Source organism: Mus pahari, chromosome 3 (genome assembly GCF_900095145.1).
Source record: "Mus pahari chromosome 3, PAHARI_EIJ_v1.1, whole genome shotgun sequence".
In the NCBI taxonomy this organism is placed as follows: domain Eukaryota; kingdom Metazoa; phylum Chordata; class Mammalia; order Rodentia; family Muridae; genus Mus; species Mus pahari.
The window spans coordinates 4437217-4462202 of NC_034592.1; the positions used below are offsets into that span (position 1 = coordinate 4437217).

The 24986-nt window shown below is 39.0% G+C and overlaps 1 protein-coding gene across 3 annotated transcripts in view; it reads left to right on the forward strand.

Annotated features, from left to right (window-relative positions):
• Plxdc2 (plexin domain containing 2) overlaps positions 1-6359 on the forward strand; it is a 385031-nt gene extending 378672 nt beyond the window's left edge. For 2 of the 3 annotated variants that reach the window (XM_021192904.2, XM_029536023.1), the window contains one exon: positions 1580-6359. In XM_021192904.2, the coding sequence (XP_021048563.1) occupies positions 1580-1696 (117 nt within the window). In that variant the 3' untranslated portion in view covers positions 1697-6359. The remainder of the gene's footprint in view (positions 1-1579) is intronic. The other variant, XM_021192901.2, reaches the window with a different exon arrangement.
• Positions 6360-24986: the final 18627 nt, after the last annotated feature.

A 24986-nucleotide genomic window follows, 5' to 3' on the forward strand; every position in this document is an offset into this window, starting at 1 on the left:
TACCTCATCTGGCATTTTTCCAGAACATAAAACTGATACTCATTCCTGCTTCATGTGAAATACTTCCCTCACAGCCATTAATCATTGATGTTGGCATATCGTTAGCACACTTAGCAAGAGCGAGGTACCAAGTGTCACTACATGAACACTGATATTTAACCTCTTTCGCATTCAAAGTCTACATAGGAAGAAGATCCCTTCAATATTTATTGCCTTATTTACGCCAAAATTGCAGACACTTTGATAAATGGAGTAATCACTTCTAATGTCACTGTGGCTATGAAATGCATTTTAGTGTCGTCTCTGGCTGTAGCTTAATAATTCATTTCAGCACATCTATTTCAAAATCACAGTGGGTTAATTTGATAGACAGAGCATTGGAAAAAAAGGTTCCTCTTGTCAATACAAATAGCCTGTGTTTTAGAATTAGTGTCTACTATACAATATTAACTTCATAGGCTTAGTTTTGTTCTCAGACTTTAGTGATGGGTCCCATTTTTAAGATTTGACACCTTTAATGTTCGAACCTAAAAGTCATAAATAGATGTGCTTAGTTTAATAAATGATTTCTCAAGTCTGAGTGATATTTCCTCTATCTTATCTGCTAGTAAATCTAACAGCTAATTAAAACCAACTCATAGGAATGGTTAGAGAATTTTATGGTCATACTTTTTAGTGAATTAGTGACAAAGAAATTGATATTGATATTGACTTGTAGAAAAGAGATTTTTTACCTCAGGGTTACATGTGGAAGTTCAGATCTTTAATCCTCATACTTTGAAGCAAAGGTTGCCATTTTACAAGTTCCAGGCCAGCCGGAACTACATAGAAGATTCTGCTCACAAAAAAAAAGTGGAGGTTTTGTTTTGTTTCCTTTTTTAATGAATTTTTAATGGGCTAGAGAGAGGGCTTATCATAGAGAGCTTATTGTTTTTATAGAAGAGCCAGGTTTGATTCCCAGAACCCATATCAAGTAGCTCACACCCTCCTATAACTCTACTTTCAGGGCATCAGATGGACTCTTCTGGCCTCTGTGGTCACCTGCATTTATGTGGTACACATAAGTTCATGTGGGCATTCATTCGGAAATAAGTAAATAAATATTAAAGTCATAGTTTATCTTGCTTATTTTGGCACCTTTCAAACATAAATAATTACAAAGCACTCACTAAACCTTGCCTTTCAGAAACTTACAGTTGTCAATAGTCTGCTGTCTGATAGGCGTCAGTAGAACCAAAATGGATACTCAAGGCTCAGGGACCTTACGGAGGATGATAAATCATTTCCAGTGGGGTTTACTGTAGTAGATCACTTAATGTGATGCATTAAAAAGTCAACATAGAATAGTAAGAAAATATTGTAACTTATGTGTAACAGGCTGGGTTTGAACCTCAGATTCACTTGCCTTCACCTCCCTGAAGCTAAGATTAGAGGAATGTGCTACCTATACTTGATGTGCAAGGTGCTGGGAATTGAAACTTTGAGTATGACAAACATTCTACAGACAGAACCTGGTAAACATGTATCATTGATAAGTGTTCATTGTTGTGCTCATTGTTTCTATATTTTCTTGTTTTAGAGACGCCCAAGCAGATGGCCAGCAATGAAGTTTCGAAGAGGATCAGGACATCCTGCCTATGCAGAAGTTGAACCAGTTGGAGAGAAAGAAGGTTTTATTGTATCAGAGCAGTGCTAAAATTTTAGGACAGAGCAGCACCAGTACTGGCTTACAGGTGTTAAGACTAAAACTTTGCTTATGCATTTAAGACAAACAAACACACACCCACAACCACACACAAAGGAGCCCTAAACTGCTGTAGGCAGAAGGGCGACGAGATTTCTGGACAAGCCCAGCCCAGGAACATTGAGAGGAAAACTCAAACTTGTACAAGACACCACGTACACTGAATAAAGAATTCCCTAGTGGAATGACATCCATGGTTCACAAGGAACATCTCCTGTGGACTTGCCAGGAGTGTGACGAGATGACGATGCTTTTGGTTTAGGTGCAGGGTTGCAAAGGAATCAAGGAAAAAATATGATAATAAATAAAGCTTTAGTTCACAAGGGATCTACACTTTTGGTTCAAATGTTCTTCTCTGACGTCTCAAAGATAATCATGTTCCAATGCCTGAACACTGTCACTGAAAAGAGCAATGGTGAATGTTTCAAGATTGCAGGGAACAAGAGCTCACACGAGAGCAAAACCAAACATGGATGGAGGTTTTTCTCTTTTCCAAACAGACTATCAGCAGGAAGATTTTATGTTTTTCTCTAGATGCTGTTGTCCAGACAAGTTCATTACTTTGTAGGATGAATCTTTCATTTGTTCAGAAGTTCAAACTATGCCTGCCTCTTCCTTGGTATTGAATACTCTTTTTGTGAGCTGTGACATAATTCCCTAATGTTAAGCTAAGGACCAGAGAGGAAGGAGCAGCCAGTGATGTTTTCCATTCTCTCACTGAAGAATAAAATGAAATTTGCTTTCTAAGGTGCTGCTTCCTCTCCCACCTGGAGTTCTAGGAAGCCACATTTGCTCTTGGCTTATAAAAACAGACAGAATTAAGAGGAATATTCGTGAGATCATTTTTTGAGACAAATATCTTAAGGTTTTTTTTTTTTTTTTGTGAAGTTTACCATGTCTGTATAAAAAACTCATTGTCAATCCCTGTCCCATTCAAGTCAACATATCCCTGGTGATAGGAAAAAAAAAAAAGGAATGATATAACCCTGCTGAATCACACAGTAATTTTCTTTAAAGCACATAGTAGTTACATAAATATATATATAAATATATTTTTGTTTATAACTAACACAAGGCAGGCTCTTGTGGCTCTAAAAAGTGTATTTTGTCATCAAGACAAAACAAATGCAAGATGCATCACTGGTTCCTTTGATAACATTGTAAGATAATCCTCAATATTTTTATGTTACTTCCAGAAGTGTTTCATTTAGCTGCAGCATGTATCATTTGCCTCCTCTTGCATCCCCCATACCATTTATATCAACCCATCCCTCCTTGATTCGAAGAAGCAATTGTAAGTGTCCCTTGAGTTGAGTTTTCATTTATAGTCTGATTGAAATCCAAATTTTTAAGGGACATTCCCATAAGTAAAGAAAGGAGAGGTACCGATCAAGGAGGAAGGAGGTAAATGCAAACCATGTCCCTAAATATGAGTTCAGGTACTGAGTCATACATTTCTACAAATGGCTTGCCCTGTAAAACTTTCACATTCTGTGCCAAGGAAAGTTCTGGTTCTTACAAGGTACAGCATTCAGCATTTGCAGATTCAGGCTCACATAGCAAGTATCTTTACCAGTAGCACCTCGCTGACAGTTTATAATCTGGGTACAATGTCTACACTGGACAGCTGACTGCCAGGTTATCATTTTCCATAAGCAAGGCTTCTTTTCTGTGACATATATTTTGCTTTATACTTTATACTCACAAATACTTCAAGTATGTGACGATGGTAACTTTTCCCTAACCTTAGTTTAAAATGTCAGAAAGGAAAGGTAGAAGGGAACATGGTTGCAGGATGTGATGACGATCCGTACCCCTGCTATGCTCATGCTTTATGCAATGTCTCAACTTATTCTTGTTGGTACAGTTTTGGTGAGAAAGCAATAACCAAATGACTTGCCAATGCAATTGGTGCAACTGGTATTCTACAGACACATAAGGCACACATAGACGACTTCCTTTTAGGGCGAGATACGGATGCTTTCATGCACTTTGGCAATAATCATGGCTTCTAAAAGCAATGGATTGGCAGATGCCTAGATATCTTTGCATATATTTTTCACTCCTTGCATAATTCCTTCAAGCAGTAATGTTAGCCTTATATCCTTCAAAGCCCATCTTCCAGCTTAGACTTAAAATAATCAATAGTTCTGTTATGTAAATGCACAAGACCCTCTAAATTATTCAGTATACCAAAGCACCAAGTAATAGGAGAAAAATGATTGGAAGCAAAAAGGATGCTAAGTTATATGAAAATGTTCAAAAATAATTAATAAAATAATTACTTATATAATTATTAATAATGAATAATTAATTCTGCTTTACATGAATCCACAAGAAATGAGAGGAAATATTAGGAGAATCTCTTCTTGCTAGGAAATTCTAGTTCTGGTTTGTTCTTGATTCCTGTTTTCTTCAAAGGAAGGGCCTAGAGAATTTCCAAAAACTTCAAAAAGGAGTCCAGTGGCATGGACTTCATCCGATTTATGCATTACAAGCACCTTAGTCAACATTCTGTGAGAATGAAGAAAGATTAGTACTGGGATTTTTATGAGAAAAATGAAAGTGGAATACATACAACTTTAGAGGAAATCAGAGAAATGGTATTACAAAGGAAGTTACTTATGTCATCTTAATTATTTGTAAGAGTAGTAATAAGTGATCAGAGTTACAAATCAACCAACAAGATGTTACAGGCCACTTATTGGCATGTTTGTGAATGGTTAAGACCTTATGGGACATTAACAAATAAAGAATAGTTAAAGGCAAAGGAGAACTGAGCACAAATGTTATTACAGTAAGGCTTTTAGGGTATTTAGTAGACTCTGAAATATATGATGTAAAGTGGTGCTGTTTACTATTATATCTACTGGCTAGTTATGGGTAGTGATCTTTAAATTAAATAAATTTTCATTCAGTTGTCTGGTCACATTTTGAATGGCTCATAGCCACACATGGTTCATGGCTACCATTGTGGGCTACAGACACTTCTATCATTGCAGAAAGTTTTATTGTAACATGCCATAATGTTTCAATTGAACTATTTGCTTTTGAAGGAAATAGTGGAAGGAAGGGAGGAAGCAAGCAAGCAAGCAAGCAAGGGTATTTGAGAGCTCTTAGGTATATTCAAACAATTATTTTCTTGTAATCCAAGAGACGCCTCATAAAGAAATGATGAGAATACCAGTTGACATGGCTTTGTATCTTCATAGTGTTTCCTTTGAAAAACCACTTCAACTTCCATGAGTCTCAATTTTCACATTGGAAAAAAATTAAATATATTCTCCTGTCGCTTTTGCAAGATTATTTTACAGACCAACTAATACAGATGTAAAGACTTTTGAAACCTTACAGAGAAGTGATCTATAAAGCACATCTGTAGGGCAAGCACAAAATTGCACACAAGGGAAAAATAGTCCATCAATCCAAAAGGCAACTCAAGACAATGAAGGCAATATATTCTTGAGAAAGTGTCAAAGTGAATAGAAAACCTGTTTGAGTTTCTTTTTGTCTATGTCTTTCTTTCCTGCCTCTTTCTTTTATTTGCCAAATCACCTGTGTCTCCCCCATTTGCCTAGACTCTTTTATTTGGAGTCACTTTGTGCCTCTTTGTTTGTTCTGCTCAGGAATCCCAGCATCTTAGCAGAGGCTCTTTTGAAAGCAAAATAAATGACACTGTAAACATTAGTTATCTCTTATGTATTTTATTTCTATTAAAAAGCAAGGAACTGTAACTTAATACTATATAAATATGGAGGAAACTTGCTTTTGATGTAAATTCTACAAATGCCAGACATTATAAACAAAATAAAACTACCTTAAAGTTTGCTCATGTCCAGATAATACATAAAGTGGGAAGGCATCTTATACAACCTGTTCCTTTTACTGATGTGGAAACAAAGGCTTATAGAGGTACAATAATTATCATTGGTGTCAAAAGTGGGTTTTGAACTTAAACCTCTCGATTGTTTCTTTTCTTCTTTTGATTGCTATGGCTTACGTTCCTCTGTAAGTAATTAAGACAACTAGCATCTGGAAGTCATAATCCATGAAAAAATTAATTTCACCTGCTATAAGGAAGATCTCTCTATACTGTGTACTATAGTATGAAGCATTGAAGAAATAGTCTTCTATGCTATTACTGTCATAAGAATCCTGTTGTTCTCTTTCCAATTCCATCCCTGAATGGGTCCTTATGTGTCCCCTCTCTCACCTCCTCAGCTGTGGTCATCAGTTAGCAGTGCTATTTATGTTTGTCATTTGAATGCCTTTCTGCCTTTGTTTCGTTTCTACTCAATGGTATTTGAAAACTAATACTGTTTATTGAAGAATTTCTGCCACCTCGATAATCACCATTTTTACTTGTTCATGGAAACTATTCAGAAACTTGTTTTCCAAGAAGGTCTTATGGGAAAAGATTGTGAGACCAGAGGTGTTACCTATGATCTCCTCACACCGCTGTGTTTTTATAAAGCACTTTACATTTTACAGAGTACATTGATTCGTGCTTTTACTTGTTCTTTCATTGAACCACAAAATTAATTTTCCTATGTGTTAAGCACCTACTGTGTGGAAGTTACTCTGCAGATCTTTTGATACAAGAAAACAAATTATATGGTGTTTTGTTTCCTGTGTGTGTGTGTGTGTGTGTGTGTGTAAACTGTTCAGAGGGCTGAAGAGATGGCTCAGTGGCTAAGAAAACTTGCTATTTTTTTTCCAGAAGACCAGAGTTTGGTCAACAGTGTTCACAATTATCTGTAACCCAAGTTCTAGGGGAACTCACATCGTTTTCTGTTCTCCATCAGTGCCTGTACTCATACACACATATATACATAATTTAAATATTAACAAGTCTAAATAAATAGTTTAGGAGAAAAATATAACATTAGAATACAATAAGATGTTCAAATATAACTTTGCAAATAAGAACAGCATTACTCCATCAATTTTTAATTCAATGAACTATTTGCTCTATTTCAAATAAGCTGTTAATTTTATGAATGAGATGAGAAAGGCTCAAAGGTCCAGGAAGAATTGTCCATTCACTTAAATGTGTACTGAGCAGACCCAGAATAGAGTTTCTCTTCCCTTGCATGGATTCTGCTGCCATTTTAAAATGGTGAACATCTTTAGTTTTAAACACCAGTGCATCTAAAAAGCTTTTACCCTTTAAGTTCACTGCAATTATTCTGTTAAAAGACAGGCTTCGTTTCCTCAACTCAGCGCTGTTGACATGTAAGGTCTGCAAGTCTCTGTTGAAGGTTTGGAAAGTGAGTCTCTACGTTCTAATTCCTAGGTATTTGGCAACCTTCATGACTTTTATTGATTACTCAGAAGCATACAAATCCCTCCAAAGAAAAGGCATTTATAGATATCACGAGTGTTCCCAGGGTGCAAAGTGGGAAGAGGATGACCAAAGCATTCCTTGTAAAAAGTCCCTGTATTGCCTGTTAAGTCGATTTTCTCAGGAATCAGGCTCCAGAACAATGGTAGACACCTACAATTCAAGCCACGGGAGGCAAGTGCAGGAGGACTACAATTCCCTGTTGAGGAGAGAGGATAGGGAGGAGGACTTAAAGAAATCTCCCTTTCCTTTATTATTTAGTCTTTATCATATGTTTATCTTTATCCATATCAAAGCTTGAAATCATAAACTTCAAACTACAAAAGTAGCACATAGTTCAACCACAACCCAACATTAGCTTTATCTAGTGCTGCTTCTCTTGCTCTAACAATTATTATGAGGATATAATTAAGAGGAGACTGGAAAACAGGCTCTCTGTGGAAACTTGAAATTTGCCTGATGGATCATCAGTCATCAGCTTGTCAAGCAATGACACCTGGTATCCATAATCGCTGAGGCAACAATCTGTACTTGATACAGAGCCATGACCCTGAAGTCATGCAGTTTGTCTATCTCAGACTTGGATCATTTCCCTCATCTACAAATTGGAGCTTCAAAATGTGCATGGAAGGTGAAGCTGCTAGCATCTCATGCTAAGTAAGACTGTATGGCCTTTCTATTTTTAATTCTTCAAAGTCTTCCTGTTAGGACCATAAGAATACTCTCTCCTGTCACCTAATCAACTATATGCTTAAAGCAATAGTGCTGATGTGGAGGGCTGCCTTTGTGATATTCTATGAAAATAATTGTGCCCCAAGGCACTAAAATTTCAGAAATTCAGATTTGAGATGCTTAAGTATGTCACACCAGTTCGTATGACTTTACTGTGCCTTATGTCAGTGTCCCTGTAATATCTGGTTTTCCTTTAACTTTTATTGAAGACCAATGGGACTAGGTAGCACTCGGAATTATTCAGTACATGTTAATTAATGCGCACAAGAGAAAAATTCAGGACAAAAGTCTGTAGGTCTTGAATACTGACAAAGACCCCTGGGGAATATTCTCACTGGAGAGCATGAAATTAGGAATCTCCAAATTTGGAGAACTGCATAGGTGTGCATACATTTATACTTTCACTGTCCTGTCAAACTATGTGGTAGTACTATGTGGTAGTACTACTCTAGGTTCTGGATCACCTGGTCCACTAAATTCAAATTCCACTGTATCTGCCTAATTGTTTTCAGGCATAACTTTGACAGCATTCAGTGCCTACTGGCAATACAATGATAAATAAAAAAAAAAAAAAAAAAAAAAAAAAAAAAAACCTGATTCCCTGAATCAAATTCCTCTAAGAATTTTGAAGAACAGCATCACATTGGCTTCTCAATTATTTTGTTTATTCTGAAGTAGTAAATGACCAAAGTGTATACATTGTCAACACCAAAAGATTTTATTACTTTCTATTCATGATAAAAGGTTAGAAAATTCAAATCACAATCTGGCATTCATCTTTGACTAATTTCTAAGATTTATTAACGTGATGGTTATTCAAAAATTATATTAATGGATTAAAATGAAAAAAAATTGCCTTGGCAGATATTGATGTATGTGTTCATTTTATATTTCAGCTGAAACTTCTCAATGATACTATTTCTCCCAAGGGAGTATGGATTTTTAACAGCAGTCTCTTGCCTCCTTTGCATTATAAAATATGTGTGTCTTAATTAAGGTATCACTCATTTATCATGCAGCTGTAAGCCTTCGGGACCCATCAACACAGGAATAGCTGGAAAAGATTCTACAAGTTTGGTACATGAACTATGTAGGTAATAATGAGTAAGGAAAGATGAGTCCCAGGGATATCAATAAATATCCCTATGTATGATCAGGCAGTGTTCAACACTTTTCAGAGAAGTGTTCAAATAAATATTCAATGAGGGTCAGCTCAAATTAGGTCATTCAGACACAGGAACACAGATTCTGGAAGTGACACCAGTAGCTGGTGATAGACTTGAAGTACAGGATGTCATCAATTAGTCTAAACCTCAGCCATCATTCACATATGTCTTTGACAGTACCAAGCCTAATACTACCGAGTCCCTTGCTCTGGGGACTTGAATTACTAGTAATTACATAGTTGCTTTTCCAGTTAACTCTTTTGATTTAGAAGCCACAAACATACTGTTTAATTTCTGTGACTATGAGCCAACCAACCACACAAAAGCAATAAAAATCACATGAAATATTTTTTCCCAGAAATCATTAAGAATGATTTCTTTCATCTATAATCCCTAAGATTTATCTGTGAGAAAGTTGATATCTCAGGACCTGAATTCAATGGCTACTGCAGGATGCCATAATGACAATTATGCAAATATCTAATGATAATTGAACAAAGCCATATTCAGACTGTCATAGCAGGGGAAAGAAACCCTGACTGCTTCCAATTGGGTCCTCTGAAAATAATACTAAAAGAAATCAGAGCTTTCATTGGAATGAAATGTTAAGATCTGTTTTAGAGAAACCAACTAAGTGTTTTCAGAAACAGAGGTTCTGTGTATGGTGTAACCCAAGTATTGGGGACCCTGGCTAAGCACTGAGAGAAAACTTCATTAACTGGTCAAAATAACTCTTACATTTTCCTGAATTGAGGCATCTAGGCAGGGACTTGGCAAGTCTCTTGAATGCCAACTGGGATCATGGGAATTTGAAATGCCAGGAATGTACTACTGTTTCTGGTCTTGCTGCTTGTGGTTATTAAACATTAAAGGTCAAGGAGAGAAAAACTTGAGAACTGGCATTGAGGGCATGCTGTCCACACTTTCTGCCAGTTGTACAATGCAGAGAACATCTGTGATATGGTTCAAAGTGGATATAACTGAACTGTGTTGGATTCAGAAAGCTCCCTGTCTGCTGCTAAGAATAGCACACCAAGGAAAATCTGACCCCCAAAATCCAATTGGCCCAAACAAAGGAAAACTTGTGGGTGAGCAGGACCCATTGCCAGGGTGGGTCTTACCATTAATGATAGTTTTCTGTGGTCAACCAAATTTGTGTCTTTCAGGTGAAGGGTGGTTTTGCAGAGGATTTTCCAAACTTTTCTTTCTGCAAGGCTTGAAAAACAGCATTCCAAATTTCTTCCAGTCTCTGGGCACCATTTCTAACTTTTCTGCCATTTCTAAGAGGCATTCTGAGAATGTTTCTATTGTGCTATAATAATTTGCCCATACTTCTCAATGAAGTCACACTGGACATAGAAGAGCCTGCATACATATACAGAATAGTGTCTGATTCTTCATGGATGGCATCTGAGAGCAAAAGGTGTGTGAGCCCAACTCATGCCCTTGGTTCAAATTCCATAATCCAAATGCTGCCTAGCACCACAAGCTTCCTGAGTATTTTTTAGGTGTAGACAACTTAGTCAGGTGTTAATGTATTTTCTTCTGCTCCATTAGCTTTCTATCTTTTACCTGGAAATCCATATGATTGGAATAATTCTTTAATTTTTAACATATTTTCTTATACCAGGTTTTTCTGTCATTCTTGTTCTGCAAACAACATGGAGGAAGTTCCTTTATAACTAGTAATTGCATAATAAATCTAGTATACTGACTGATAGCTGTACAATATAACTTCTAAGGACTGGAAGTTGGTAGTGACCAAATATTACCCACATTTTTTGCTATTGTTTGCTATTTTCAGAGTGAAATCATGTTCTTCTAATTTTAGGTTGGAGTCAACCAATTCTGAACTTTAGAAGGAAGAAGGGAGCTATTGTGTAACACTGCTGTCATGTTTGACTGCATATTAAAAACAATAAATGAACATTTTGTTTTAGTTTCTTAAGTACACTAGCTCTTGTCATTCAAAATATTTCTGTTACTTTTCTTTTATTTTTTTATTGTGAAAGAAAATGTTTGCAGACAGAGTACAGAGCAACCAGCTAATCTTATGCTAGAAAACCTTTTGTTCTTAATCCTGTCCTACCATAGGAACTGGATACTAGGTCAGGCTCATGTGAGATGCCTGAGCAGGCAAGTGTACTTGCCCTCAAACCTGTAGACCTGAGTTAAATCCCAGAGTCCTGAGTTAAGTGTGTGTGTGTGTGTGTGTGTGTGTGTCTGTGTCTGTGTCTGTGTCTGTGTCTGTGTGTACGTTAAGTAGATTATGTGTGTAAGGTAGATTATGCTAAAGCTTGCAACTGGGGAAGGACTCCATCTCCTTCTCAGACAGTGTCTGAGCAATTATTGAATTATCCTGACTCAAACAGATGTTGCTTTAGCAGCCACTTTGAATCCTAAAGCTGGAACACGCCTACATATATAAAAGCAGCCCTTATCTCTCTCAGTGTCTTGTTTTCTTGAAGGCTGCAGATTTTCGAAGTGAGTTCCAGAAGGCATTCTTTCTCTTTTAACTTTTTTCCTCTAAACTAGAAATAATTGCCCCTCTTCCTCAGGGGAAAATGTTGGATGTGGGCCTCAGGCAATTTATATAAAATAAGATGTTCTAAATCTCAATATTGGATGACTTCTCCTGGGGAAATCTGAATAGCTGTCAAACTGGTCTAACTTAGTAAACCAACAAGCTTATTGAATTATGAACATATGAATATAGAAAAGCAACTAACACATATTAGTTCTTTTGCTGTTGCTGTGATAAAACACTAGCTAAAAGCAATGCAGAGAGGAATTGATTTACTTGGCTGAAACATCCAGGTACTAATCGATATCTGAGAGAATTCAGGGCGGAAACTCCAAGGCATCTAGTAGCAGAAGCCATAGAGGAACACTGATTGCTGTCATGTGCCCTCCTTCCCTCTTGCTTAACTTGCTTCTACAGCTCAGTATATATGAGCTGCCTCGGGTAGGTGCTGCCCACAGTGGGTTTGACTCTCCCTTATCAATAATCAGTATGATCCCTCACAGACATGCCCATAGACCTATGGGATAAAGACAGTTAAGTAGAGACTGTGTCCCCACGCCCAAGTCATTCTAAATTGTATTAAGTTGACACCTAATGCTATCTAAGATGTGGAGATCCCATGGGTGACTCAGAAGCAGTTACATCACTGAAAAGCGTACACTTGCATAAATGGCAGATGAAAGAGCTCTCTAGCTCTTCTGGGACTAGAATCTTCTCTCCTCCTACTGTTAATGCTTATAAATCTTGAGCATGGGGGCTATGAACCATCTAAGTTTCACATACTTCATGGCACCTAAGAGCTGCTACTTCCTGAACCTTGGAAGTTGTATTAAGTCCCTGGATCTTAAGGTGCCTCCCTCCGGGTTGCCATGTTTCAGAGGAAATTGCAGCACAGCACCCAACTGTCCTTTCTGTTTCTCAGTGCAGCTCTGTTTAGATTGTCTTTTTAACAAAATCAACTTAGGCTTAACATGCACTTAGGCCTAACACCAGGACCAAGAAGCACATAGGGTACCCTGAACTGGCAGGGAGCCCAGGCTATGCCATTTTCTTAGTAACTAACTACTCTGTACACTTATGGCTTTTTAGAGAAGTGAAACTATTTGAATTGTATTGATTAAATGTTGATATTATGGAGTAATTCAGAACTTCAATTTTAAATGGGTATGACTTGACTTTATGATGACAAAAGAGGAAAATTATTACTGCAAATAAGCTCACATTCCCTGATAATAGGGACAATTCCCTGACATTAGGTCAATGCTTTAAATCAAGTAATATATGCTATTAATTAAATACATCAGGGAATGAACCTGAGTCATCTATGTGAAAGAGCAAAGCTACTGAGGACAAAGATGCCTTTTAAATTAGCTGCAGACTTGTTTCTCATAAAGTCAGGTCTCCTCTGTGATACTTTATTCCAAACTGTATTTTCAAAATCGGAGTCTCCCAACAAGCAGTTTGGAATTTTGCCCCTTAGTTTAACAAAACTTTATTAATTGGCTATTGTGTAGTAAAAATGTACTTGACTGAGAGGAAGACGGTCAGGAGCAAAGGAAGCCCTTAGTATGCCAAGTTATCAGGGACTTTTTGATATAGAAGACTCACAAGTTCTTGGACACTTGGGACAATCAGCAAAACTGTTTCCCAAATGGTCCAGGCTCAGGACAAATGTCGGGCTCTTCTTTGGAGTCCAAATATGAGTGTTTATGTGCCATTGATTGTAGTACAAATGTTAAAGGTCCCAACCTGGAGCTTCTTCCCTACTTTAGCCCATTTATGATCCTGGATAAAAGAAACACATGCCCTTTATATACTTAAATAGTCTTAGGCAGCACAGTAACTGGGCAGCTGCCTACCCTCCATGCTGTTAGAATCTATTTTCAATAACCCCAAGAAAACACTTACTATTTACTATGTTCCATCTGGGCAACTCTTCTTCCATCATGGCTCTCCTCCTTCCTCAGACTCGTGGTCCTCTCTCTTCAAGCCCAGGAACCCTCAACCTCATCTATGTCTCTTCTGCCCAGCTCTTGCCTGTGGCATCTTTATTCACTAGTCAGAATTAACTTGGGGACAGGGTGCAGACTCCAGGTCTTTGGGGCATACTTAGCATTACAAGAGACAGTAAAAGACAAAATGTCAACAACTGATGAATGTGTGCAAAGACTAACAAATTTCTCCTCCTCTTCCTCCTCCTCCTCCTCCTCCTCCTCCTCCTCCTCCTACTACTACTACTACTACTACTACTACTACAACTACTACTACTATTTCCTTCTTCTCCTCAAGGAGGTTTATCAGCCTGAGACTCATCTTAGCTCCTCACTTACAAAGACTGCCTACTGATATTAGCCCCTCCCCTACCACTGCTGTACCTAATGAACGTTCTGGGGTTTGGGGTGCAGTAGAAGAGGTTAAAGAGCCCCATATGATTTCAACTTCACTGTAAATGTGTCTCTGTGTGTACTCGGTCTTCATTTCCTTGAAGTCCCCATCAGGGTTTCAGAACCCAAGCATTGTGGAAAATATCAAGGCATGATCTTTGTTTTCAGTTATCTCAGTGGATAAAGATATTTGATTAAAATATGGTAAATCTGAGGCAAAGAATGTGATTCCATCAGGAACGTGCCTGCCATGAAAGCAGGAGGGCCTGGGTTTAAATCCACAGAAAAAGCCCACTGTGAGAGTGTGCCCTCCATCTCTAATCCAAGCATTAGAGGGGGTACCAGGAACCCCCAGGACCACTAACTAGGCTTGTACAATCTATGGGGTCTAGATTTAGTGAGAGGCCAAGTCTCAAAGAATAAGCTGGAGAAGGATGATGAGAAGAATACTGATATCCACATCTAGCCTTTGTATCAGTGGTTCTTAACCTTCCTAGTGTTGCAGCCCTTTAATACAGTTCCTCATGTTGTGGTTACCCCAATGAAAATAAAATCTATTTTCACTTTTACATTGTATCTGTAATTTTACTATTGCTATGACTCAGAATGTAAATATCTGATATGCAACCCAAATGTTGAATACTGCTGCTTTATATGTTTGTGTATGTACCTGGTATACACATTTCCATACACAGCACACAAAAGGTATGGTAAATGCAGTATTAGATGACAGGATAGAACTATTTCACATAAGCAAGTATTTCACAGGTGGCACAAGTTAATTCTGTAAGGAAAGAGGCAGGTGTGTTTATAACACTGACTGAGGGGACTCTAGCCAGCCCAGCATAGCAAACATGGTTGACTCTGATAAGCCTTGCCCTTCTCCCTCTGCCTTGCCAAAAATCTGTTAATTACATTCCTAAAGCTAGCCTCTAAGGTCTGTTCTCTTATTGGCCACTTTCTTGTCTTGTCACTCACTGACTATCAAGGTCTGACCAGCAAAATATTGAAGTCTAGCAATCATAACCCCGCCTTGACTCACCTAATTAACATAACCAATTAAAATTAAATACCTCATCCTAACGTGGAGTTTCCCCTTTGACCATTTGCCTATGGACTATGTCTCTCTCCTCTCTATCCAGAAGTATTTCTTTTTCCCCCTCCAGGATGCATACCCCTTTCTGTCTGGCCTCCCTTGTTCCCTTCCCCTCCTCCCTCATCCTTTATCTTTTTTCCTTGTCTCTTATTCTCTGCCCTTTGTCTCTTTGGAACAAATAAATCTCCTTTGTGCTGAGAACTTGCTCTTGGGGGTCCTAAGCCCAAACCTATACCCTTATACTGGTGATATTTAAACATGAACTTGACCTTGCAAATAAGTATATCTTCAACATGAAGTCATACTAGGCATTGAAGAGGGGAAGCCATTGAAGCAGTATGACAGAACAATCCAGAAATGGGGACTAGAGTGGCCAATGAGTGAGTCATCTGGGGGTGTCTATAATCTTCGGTTTTTTGTTTGTTGTTTGGGGTTTTTTTTTNTTTTGTTTTGTTTTGTTTTGTTTTACCTACAAGGTGATAGAACATTCTGAAAGATACACGCAAACACTCCTGGAATGACTTTCCAGGTGGTACAATGATGCAAGTTCTCATGGGGGAACCCTGGTTGTTCTGGGTGTGATTGTTTAAGTCTGACTACTTCTATACAACCCCTGTTCCTTATATGAGCTCTCACGTTTCATCTCTGTATTCTCATTTTTCCTAGTAAAATCCAAACCTCTTATCACATACAAAATGGCCCTCTCCCACATACCCACCCCTTCTAGCAAATATATATATTCGCCCAGACCTGCCCAGGTTTATTACCCTTCATATACCAAAAACTTCATTTTATTCAATCTGAAAATGCAGGGTGACCAAATCTAACAACACTGATTAAGGAACAAGGTAACTTTCATTCACAAAAGTGAGACAAGACAATAGCATCTATCCACCACTCTAAATTTCCTTACAATCATTAGAGGCACAAGGGAAAACATTTACGTGGAAAGAGTAGGCTTTAAGCTATGGTTCCTTAAAGAGATCGCACCCTATCAGGATTTCATGTGGTTTTTACAGAGTTTAGCAAGTGTGTGAAGGGTAGAAAGATCCTGGGATAATCAAGCCTAATAGAAACTAAAGACAATGTCTCTAAAATTCCAGACAGCAAGAGGCTTTTAAAGGGTAAATTCTAACAGCCTCTGTATAATTTGAGAGCATGTGCAAGTTTTGCAGAACTCTCCAGGAACTCAGGTGAACACCTGATTTAGTCATCATGGAAAAATGAAGATGTCAGTAGTAAAGGATGCCAGGTGGCTCCTGTGACCCTGTCTGTGTATTTAAACACCACAGGCTTGTAGTTCAAGTGCACTCACAGTGAGAGCCAGGGAGAGAGGCTTGCATTTTGGAGATGCAGAGGCCTTTAGCAGAGAAACTAACCAGATTACTATGCTCTTTTAGGATTCCATTACCTGTAGAGCTACAGACCTGAAGTTGGCCACACTGGAGTATGGTATAGCTATAGGGAAGGCAGATAAGGAAGATGTAGATATAGAAAGAGAAAAAAAAAAAAAACTCTTTCTGTGCAGGTAGGAAACTACTGCAGTAACTGATGTTGATGACCCTGACCCAGGCAGTGGAGATATTAAAAAAAAGACAGCACTTACATACCTCCTCTGCCAAGCAAAAACATGGGATAATTATAGTTTTTAAGTTTTAAAAATCTGTGGAAGAAAAAAAATCCAACCAATCAACCAATGAGTCCCATAAGCTTTGGGGCCTTTGAGATTTTTAGAAGGCTCACCTTCCACCTATTTACCAGCCTATTAATTTCTGTGAGTTGCTATCATTTTGAAGACAAGCAGATACACTTGGCCTTACAGAATAAATCCAGTTTTGAAATGCCAACATCTGTGGATAAATGTTAATTGACCCCTCTTAATGCACATCACTCCAATAGCTGTTAACACACTTTACTGGCAGCCTTTGAACTTCCACTGCACAGTGTGCTGACATTTTTATAGTGAACTTTACAAACATTTTGGGGGTATAGAATTGGTTATTCTTTCCTGCACAGCTTCATTGTGTGATTGCAGTTCAGATGTATTTTGTTTTTTCAGGAGGACTCACTGTGCTGGGAACTTGGTCGAATGTGAAGCCGAGTGCTCCTGCTGACATTTGGCTGTGAGCCTAGAGGATGGGCTGCACAAAATATTGTACATGTCCCAGGAGCTTACATTCTGTTTACTTCTAGAATGTTTTAAATCTGTGTCAGAATGCCTTGAAGTGGCATGCCAAAGGAGCAGAGAGACCATCTAGAAAGAGAAATCCGGATGCTCAAAATAAATAAGTAAAATGTGCAAGGCAGTTTGTTGTTATCAAGTGATGTCATTTGGAATTTAATTAGATGTCATCTCAAGGAGATATGTGTTATTTGAACAAGACCAGTCCCCGGCAAGTTAAACAGCAACAAGGCAAAACAGCAGCACTTGAGTGAGAGAGAAAACTTTCTGCCAGGGCTGTGATATCCCAAAAGACCCCTCAGTTAAGGATAATGTGATGGACTCTGACAGTATGTGTGTGAAAGAGGGGAAAGTCTCTGCCTTAGTCAGGGTTTCTATTCCTGCACAACATCATGACCAAGAAGCAAGTTGGGGAGGAAAGGGTTTATTCGGCTTACATTTCCATACCGCTGTTCATCACCAAAGGATGCAAGACTGGAACTCAAGAAGGTCAGAAAGCAGGAGCTGATGCAGAGGCCATGGAGGGATGTTCTTTACTGGCTTGCCTCCCCTGGCTTGCTCAGCCTGCTCTCTTATAGAATCCAAGACTACCAGCGCAGAGATGGTCTCACCCACAAGGGGCCCTTCCAGAACCCTTGATCACTAATTGAGAAAATACCCCACAGCTGGATCTCATGGAGGCATTTCCCTAACTGAAGCTCCTTTCTCTGTGATAACTTCAGCTGTGTCAAGTTGACACAAAACTAGCCAGTACAGTCTCCATGTGGCTTTTGTGTAGTTTTGGCTTTGTTGTAAAGATTCACTGAGACACCAAGATGAGAGTTCATTTACTTCAGACAGATTTCTACAGTCCGTCGGATTTCCTTAACACAAAGTTACAGCAAATAACTGAGCCAGCAGCTGCCGCTCAGGGGCATGAGAGCAGGCAACGCCCAATAAAACCAGAAGGAAGTTTGGTGGTGGTTGCTTTTGTCCTTCTTCTTCTTCTTTTTTTTTTTTTTTTTTTAATGTTTTTTTTAAATTAGATATTTTCTTTATTTTCATTTCAAATGCTCTCCCCAAAGTTCCCTATATCCTCCCCCAACCCCTGCTCCCATACCCACCCACTCCCACTTCTTGGCCCTTTGCCCTTCTTCTAAACATTCATCTAGGGACCCTGAAATATACAGAGCTAGTGGTGCAGCATCTGTTCTTGTGTTTACAGGTCAGCATCCTGAGACAAATTTCCTCTGTCTGACAAGAGAAATCACAGCATCTGATGCAGACCTGGTTAACAATTAAGGGGATAAGTTCTGTGATTTCACCCAAATGACCTGTCAGAGCCCAGCTTGTTTCTCTCTGAAATGAGGATAAAATTTGCAACTTACATCCAAGGATTAGTATGGCAAACAAAAGATGAAAGTATTTAGTGTTCATGTTGTTGCTTAGTTGTTCAGCCCTTAGGGTTTAAGTTCCCTATTTTGATTTTCTATAGTTCAGGAAGCAAGTACTATGACCCTGACCTGAAGGGTGGAAAAAATTGATATTTGCAAGAATAATACGTAAGAAAATTGTAAGAGGAACTTACAATCCAGCTGCTTAGTTAATCTATTCATCTGAATGCTCATTCCCTTCTCAAATATAAATTTAACTTAAAGACAAAATTTGTGTGTGTACTAACATAAATGTGGAAGCAGGAAGATAATATCAAATGTCATTCCACAGGTGCCATCTGTCAGGTCCAACAACAACTCAGGGCAAATAGCTAACTGTCATTCCTATAGCATATCAAAGTGTCTGCTGGCCTCAGACATACTTAGTACATGGGTGGTGCCTCTCAGCTCCTCTCAACAAGCCTCCTACTCTAAAATTCTCCAGTTCATGGGCTTCCCTTCCCAGCTTCTCATACCTATATAGCCCTGCCATTTTAGCCATGTGCTCACTCCTCTTGCCTCTCCCTCCCCACTTCTCTTCTCATTCTTGGTTCTCTCTCTCCCTTACCCCTCTCTCATGATGGGGGTAGTCCTCCTCTTTTGTTCCCCTGCCTCCCCATGGCCTGGTTCATTCTATTGGCCATGGTTAGTCCACTACTTTTTCTCCTTGATCTAGACTCCTTCAGTTGCCTCCGCCTCTGCCTCTACTCTCTTTCCCCCGTGTCTATAAAAAATAAAAATTACCAAATCTTGGAGCAGTCATGTCCTCATTTTGTTCATCATCCATCTTTAGTTTTGAGAGAGGGTTCCTTACTAACCTGAAACCTACCAAGAAGGTTGGATGGTTGGCCAGCAAGCTCTATAGATATAGTAGCCTTTGACTTCCCAGACTTTGGATTACAAGTGTTTACCCAAGTGTACAGCTTTTGAAATATGTGCTCTAGGGATTAAACTCAACTAAAGTCCCCATGCCTGCAAGCTGAGTACTTTACCAAATGACATATCCCCCTAGCCCTAAGACAGCATTTTGTGCAAATAAAAATCAACATTGTCTCATATCAGATAATAGGAGGAAGTCTTAGGCTTATTGTGTTCATTTCCAACAAATCACCTATAAACTAGAGATTGCCCCAAGGCTTTCTCCTTAGAATCAATAACCAATAATTTTCTAAGACAGCTTAGAGATCTGAGAAAACAGACTGTTTATTGTTGCTTGTTAATTATCAAGGATATAACTCAGTAATATCCAGATGGAAGAGGTGCATAAGGCAGTGGATGGGAGAAGAGGAACTTCCATGCTTGTGTAAGAGTTAGAAGCTCTCCCAAGCCATCATGCAGGGTTTTATATGGAGGAATCAACCAAACATGATTAATTAAATCACTGTCCAGTGATTATCAATCAATTCCATCTCTCCTCTCCTTGGAGGTGGTGTGGCAGACTTGAAAATCCCAATCTTCTCTAATCATATTACCTGGGTCTCTGAAGTGGAGAACAGCGACAAGCAAAGCTCTGTAGAGTGTACCCAGGGTAAGACATGTGGCCACCCACTTGTAGTGGGTAGTTTATGTATAGCAAGGATAACTTATCTGACTTCCTGGCTTTTGTGGACTCTAGAAAACAGTGGCTACTCTGATCTGAGTGTGTGGTGGCACCAAATGGGAATCCAATAAACAACATGAGTAAGGAGTGTTTACTCACCTATTAAAAAAGAGTCACTAATCTGGAATAATAAAAAACCTAGAATAGCAAAAACCATTCTCAACAATAAAAGAACCTCTGGTGGAATCACCATGCCTGACCTCAAGCTGTACTACAGAGCAATTGTGATAAAAACTGCATGGTACTGGTACAGCNACAGACANGTAGATCAATGGAATAGAATTGAAGATCCAGAAATGAATCCACACACCTATGGTCACTTGATNTTTGACAAGGGAGCTAAAACCATCCAGTGGAAAAAAGACAGCATTTTCAACAAATGGTGCTGGCACAACTGGCGGCTATCATGTAGAAGAATGAGAATAGATCCATTCTTATCTCCTTGTACAAAGCTCAAGTCTAAGTGGATCAAAGACCTCCACATAAAACCAGAGACACTAAAATTGATAGAGGAGAAAGTGGGGAAAAGCCTCGAAGATATGGGCACAGGGAAAAAATTTCTAAACAGAACAGCAATGGCTTGTGTAAAATCAAGAATTGATAAATGGGACCTCATAAGGCAAAAGACACTGTCAACAAGACAAAAGGGCCACTAACAGATTGGGAAAGGATTTTTACCAATCCTAAATCTGATAGAGGACNAATATCCAATATATACAAAGAGCTCAGGTAGTTGGACCCGGGAAATTCAAATAACCCCATTAAAAAATGGGGTACAGAGCTAAATAAAGAATTCTCAACTGAGGAATACCGAATGGCTAAGAAATACCTGAAAAAATGTTCAACATCCTTAGTCATCAGGGAAATGAAAATCAAAACAACCCTGAGATTCCATCTCACAGCAGTCAGAATGGCTAAGATTAAAAATTCAGGTGACAGCAGATGCTGGAGAGGATGTGGAGAAAGAGGAACACTCCTCCATTGCTGGTGGGATTGCAAGCTTGTACAACCACTCTGGAAATCAGTCTGGCGGTTCCTCAGAAAATTGGACATAGTACTACCGGAGGATCCAACAATACCTCTTCTGGACATATACCCAGAAGATCTTCCAACTGGTAATAAGGACACATGCTCCACTATGTTCATAGCAGCCTTATTTATAATAGCCAGAAGCTGGAAAGAACCCAGATGTCCCTCAATAGAGGAATGGATACAGAAACTGTGGTACATTTACACAATGGAGTACTACTCAGCTATTAAAAACAATGAATTTATGAAATTCTTGGCAAATGGATGTATCTGGAGGATATCATCCTTAGTGAGTTAACCCAATCACAAAAGAAGTCACTAGATATGCACTCACTGATAAGCAGATATTAGTCCAGAAACTTAGAATACCCAAGATACATTTTGCAAAACACAAGAAAACCAAGAAGGATGACCATTGTGTGGATACTTCATTCCTCCTTATAATAGGGAGCAAAATACCCATGAAATGATATAGATACAGAGACAAAATTTAGAGCTAAAATGAAAGGATGGACTACCCAGAGACTACCCCACCCGGGGATCCATGCCATCATCAGTCACCAAACCCAGATACTATTGCACATGCCAGCAAGATTCTGCTGAAGGGACCCTGATATAGAAGCTTCTTTTAAGGCTATGCCAGTGCCTGGCAAACACAGAAGTGGATGCTCACAGTCAGCTATTGGATGGAGCACAGGGCCCCCAATGGAGGAGCTAGAGAAAGTACCCAAGGAGCTGAAGGGGACTGCAACCCTGTAGGTGGAACAACAATATGAACGAGCCAGTACCCCCTGAACTCATGTCTCTAGCTGCATATGTAGCAGAAGATGGCCTAATCGGTCATCATTGGGAAGAGAGGCCCCTTGGTCTTGCAAAGCTTATATGACCCAACACAGCAGAATGCCAGGGCCAAGAAGTGGGAGTGNGTGGGTAGGGGAGCAGGGGCAGGGGGAGGGTATAGGGAACTTTCAGGATAGCATTTGAAATGTAAATAAATAAAATAAATAAAAAGTCACTAACCAACTCCATTAAGAGCCTCTAAAGTGAGTCAAGTTATCATTTAAAATAAAGCTGTGTGGAATTGAATGAGTGACAGAGGTGAGAACTGGCCAGGTTGCAGACTCGGGCTCTATTTGAAAAAAGAAACAGTGCAGTTAACTCAGACAAGTCTACAGTAAGCCACAAGAACCCAGGCTTGAAGCAATTCAGTTGCCATTAAGCAAGAGCTGAAAAACATGGAATAGATGAAACACCCAACACTCTCTTTTTAACATTTGTGTTTGAAATGTGTGCTTCTACTGAAATAGACAACTAAATAACATTTATGAATAGAAAAGTGATTTTATGACTCTGAAATCGAGAAAGATGTCTGAACTAGATAAATAAATTAAGGAGTTGTTTACATAAATATGGTATTTAAAGTCATGGGGCCTAGTGAGATCATCCAAGCAGACATGGAGAAAATATGTAGTTGAAGGACTGAAAACTTGGAAACGTTGACACAAAGAGGTTGACTGAAGGCAATGATAAAACCCAGTGAACAAAGCAACTGAGGAATTTAGTAACCCAACTGTTTCAGAGCTAGTGAAGTGTTCAAAAAACAATAGCAATCAAGGTACAACTTAAAACTGGCAATACAATTCTGACAAAATAATTTTTGATGTTATCAAAGACACAGTACAGAGGGTTTTAAAACCCATCCCATATGTGGAAATATACTTCAGTCAAAATGCTGGTTAGCATATTGTACAAAGGGGACACCTGTATTAGTTGGGGTTCTCAGAAAACTGAACCAATGCAATGAACATATACTAAAAGAAAAGAGGATTCATTAGATTGAGTTTCACAATGGCCATCCCACATCAGAAAGGTCTATATCACAGAAGGTGCTCATTGTGTCAAGTTGGATGTCTCAGCAGTACAGACCTAGTGTTGAGGAACTATAGGATTCCTAAAGAGTCTAGTTTTCATTCTATGTTGGAACCCTAAAATATCTTTTTAGTCATAAACCCACAGTTCCAATATACTTTTACCCCAACACTGCTAAATCATTAATATCTACCTAGAAAATGGTACTTCATATAATTAGACTCAGGTAGACCTTCCCATAGAGCCAGATTCTTTACACACCTCTATAATCAATATGGGAAGGGACGTTTTAAGCTATTATAGGTTCTGCAAGTGTGTCCAACAGTAGCTATTAAGAATTAACCTTGTTGAATTTTTAGAAAAGATAAATGAATGATTGAATGGTTGGATGGATCGATGGACAGACTCATGGACTGTTTAGCTTTCACTGGGAAATACTTAGTTTATAGCAGATATGTTTCAGTGCCTCCCTGTCGAAGACTATTTAGTATAATCTTTGGACAGCAATCATGTTCAAAGCTGCTACCGAAGCACAACCCCCTAAGTGAAGCAGCTTATGTGCACCCATGACACAAGAACTCAACTTATTCCTTCCCAATGAGATGTTTTTCTTGCCATCTCCAAGTAAAGTTGCATTCTTTTAGGCTGTCTGTGGCTAGGACTGGCACATTAGGGATGATCAGCCTTTTCCTCTGTGTAACCTACAGCCGTTTACTCAGAACTGCTAGATGCTGGCAAACCCTAAATCTCCCACTCTCTTGTCATCTACCAGCCAACAAAAATCCCTTTATAAATTGTGAAAAGATTTTCTAATGGTTGGGGCCAAAATTCTTTGGCTGTCTATAGTTAGGACTCCTGTCTTTTTTATCTGCCTGTGAAAATCATCTAAACATCCTCAAAGCACTTCACCTTATGGAAGATGGAAGTAGGAAAGGAAGAATGTTAGTTCCTAAACTTAATTTTTAACTCTACATCCATGACCTGGCCAGAGATAAGGAGCAGAATCTATTTCTACATGCTGTAAGCAAGAAGAGGCAGGATGAAGGGGAGGAAAGAAACACAAAGAGAAAGTGAAATAAAAAAATATACAAGTAAACTTGGTTAGGTATCAACCTCTTCTGATGAGATACTGATGGAAAAACACCTCACTTCATAGCTGCAGAAGTTCAAGGCAAAGAAAGAATAAGGCTGCTTTTAATTACATAAAAGTATAATGCTTAAGCATTAAGTTCTATACAACTCTTCTCCCATAATAAAATAATTTCTTTCTTTGTTTTTTTTTCATTTTTTAATTAATTAATTTTTTTTTACACTCTGTATTTTATTCCTCCAAACCATCCACTGTCTGACTGTTCCACATCCCATACCTCCTTCCCACCCCTGTCTCCATATGTATGTCCTCACCCCACATACCACTTGACCTCTAAACTCCCTGGGGCCTTCAGTCTCTTGAGGATCAGGTGCATCATCTATAAATGAACACAGACCAGGCAGTCCTCTACTGTATGTGTGTTGGGGACCTCATATCACCTGGTGCATGCTGTCTGTTTGGTGGTCCAGTGCTTACGAGATCTCAGGTGTCCAGATTAATTGAGACTGCTGGTCCTCCTACAGGATCACCCTTCTCCTCAGCTTCTTTCAGCCTTCCCTAATTCAACAAAAGGGTCAGCTACTTCTTATCCATTGGTTGGGTGGAAATATCTGCATCTGACTCTTTCAGGTGCTTGTTGGGTCTTCTGGAGTGAGGTCATGCTATGTCCCTTTTTGTGAGTGCTCCATAGCCTCAGTAATAGTGTCAGGCCTTGGGATCCGCCCCACACTCCACCCCCTTGAGCAGGATCCCACTTTCAGCCTGTCACTGGATCTTCTTTTCCTTAGGCTCCTCTCCATTTCCATCCCTGTAA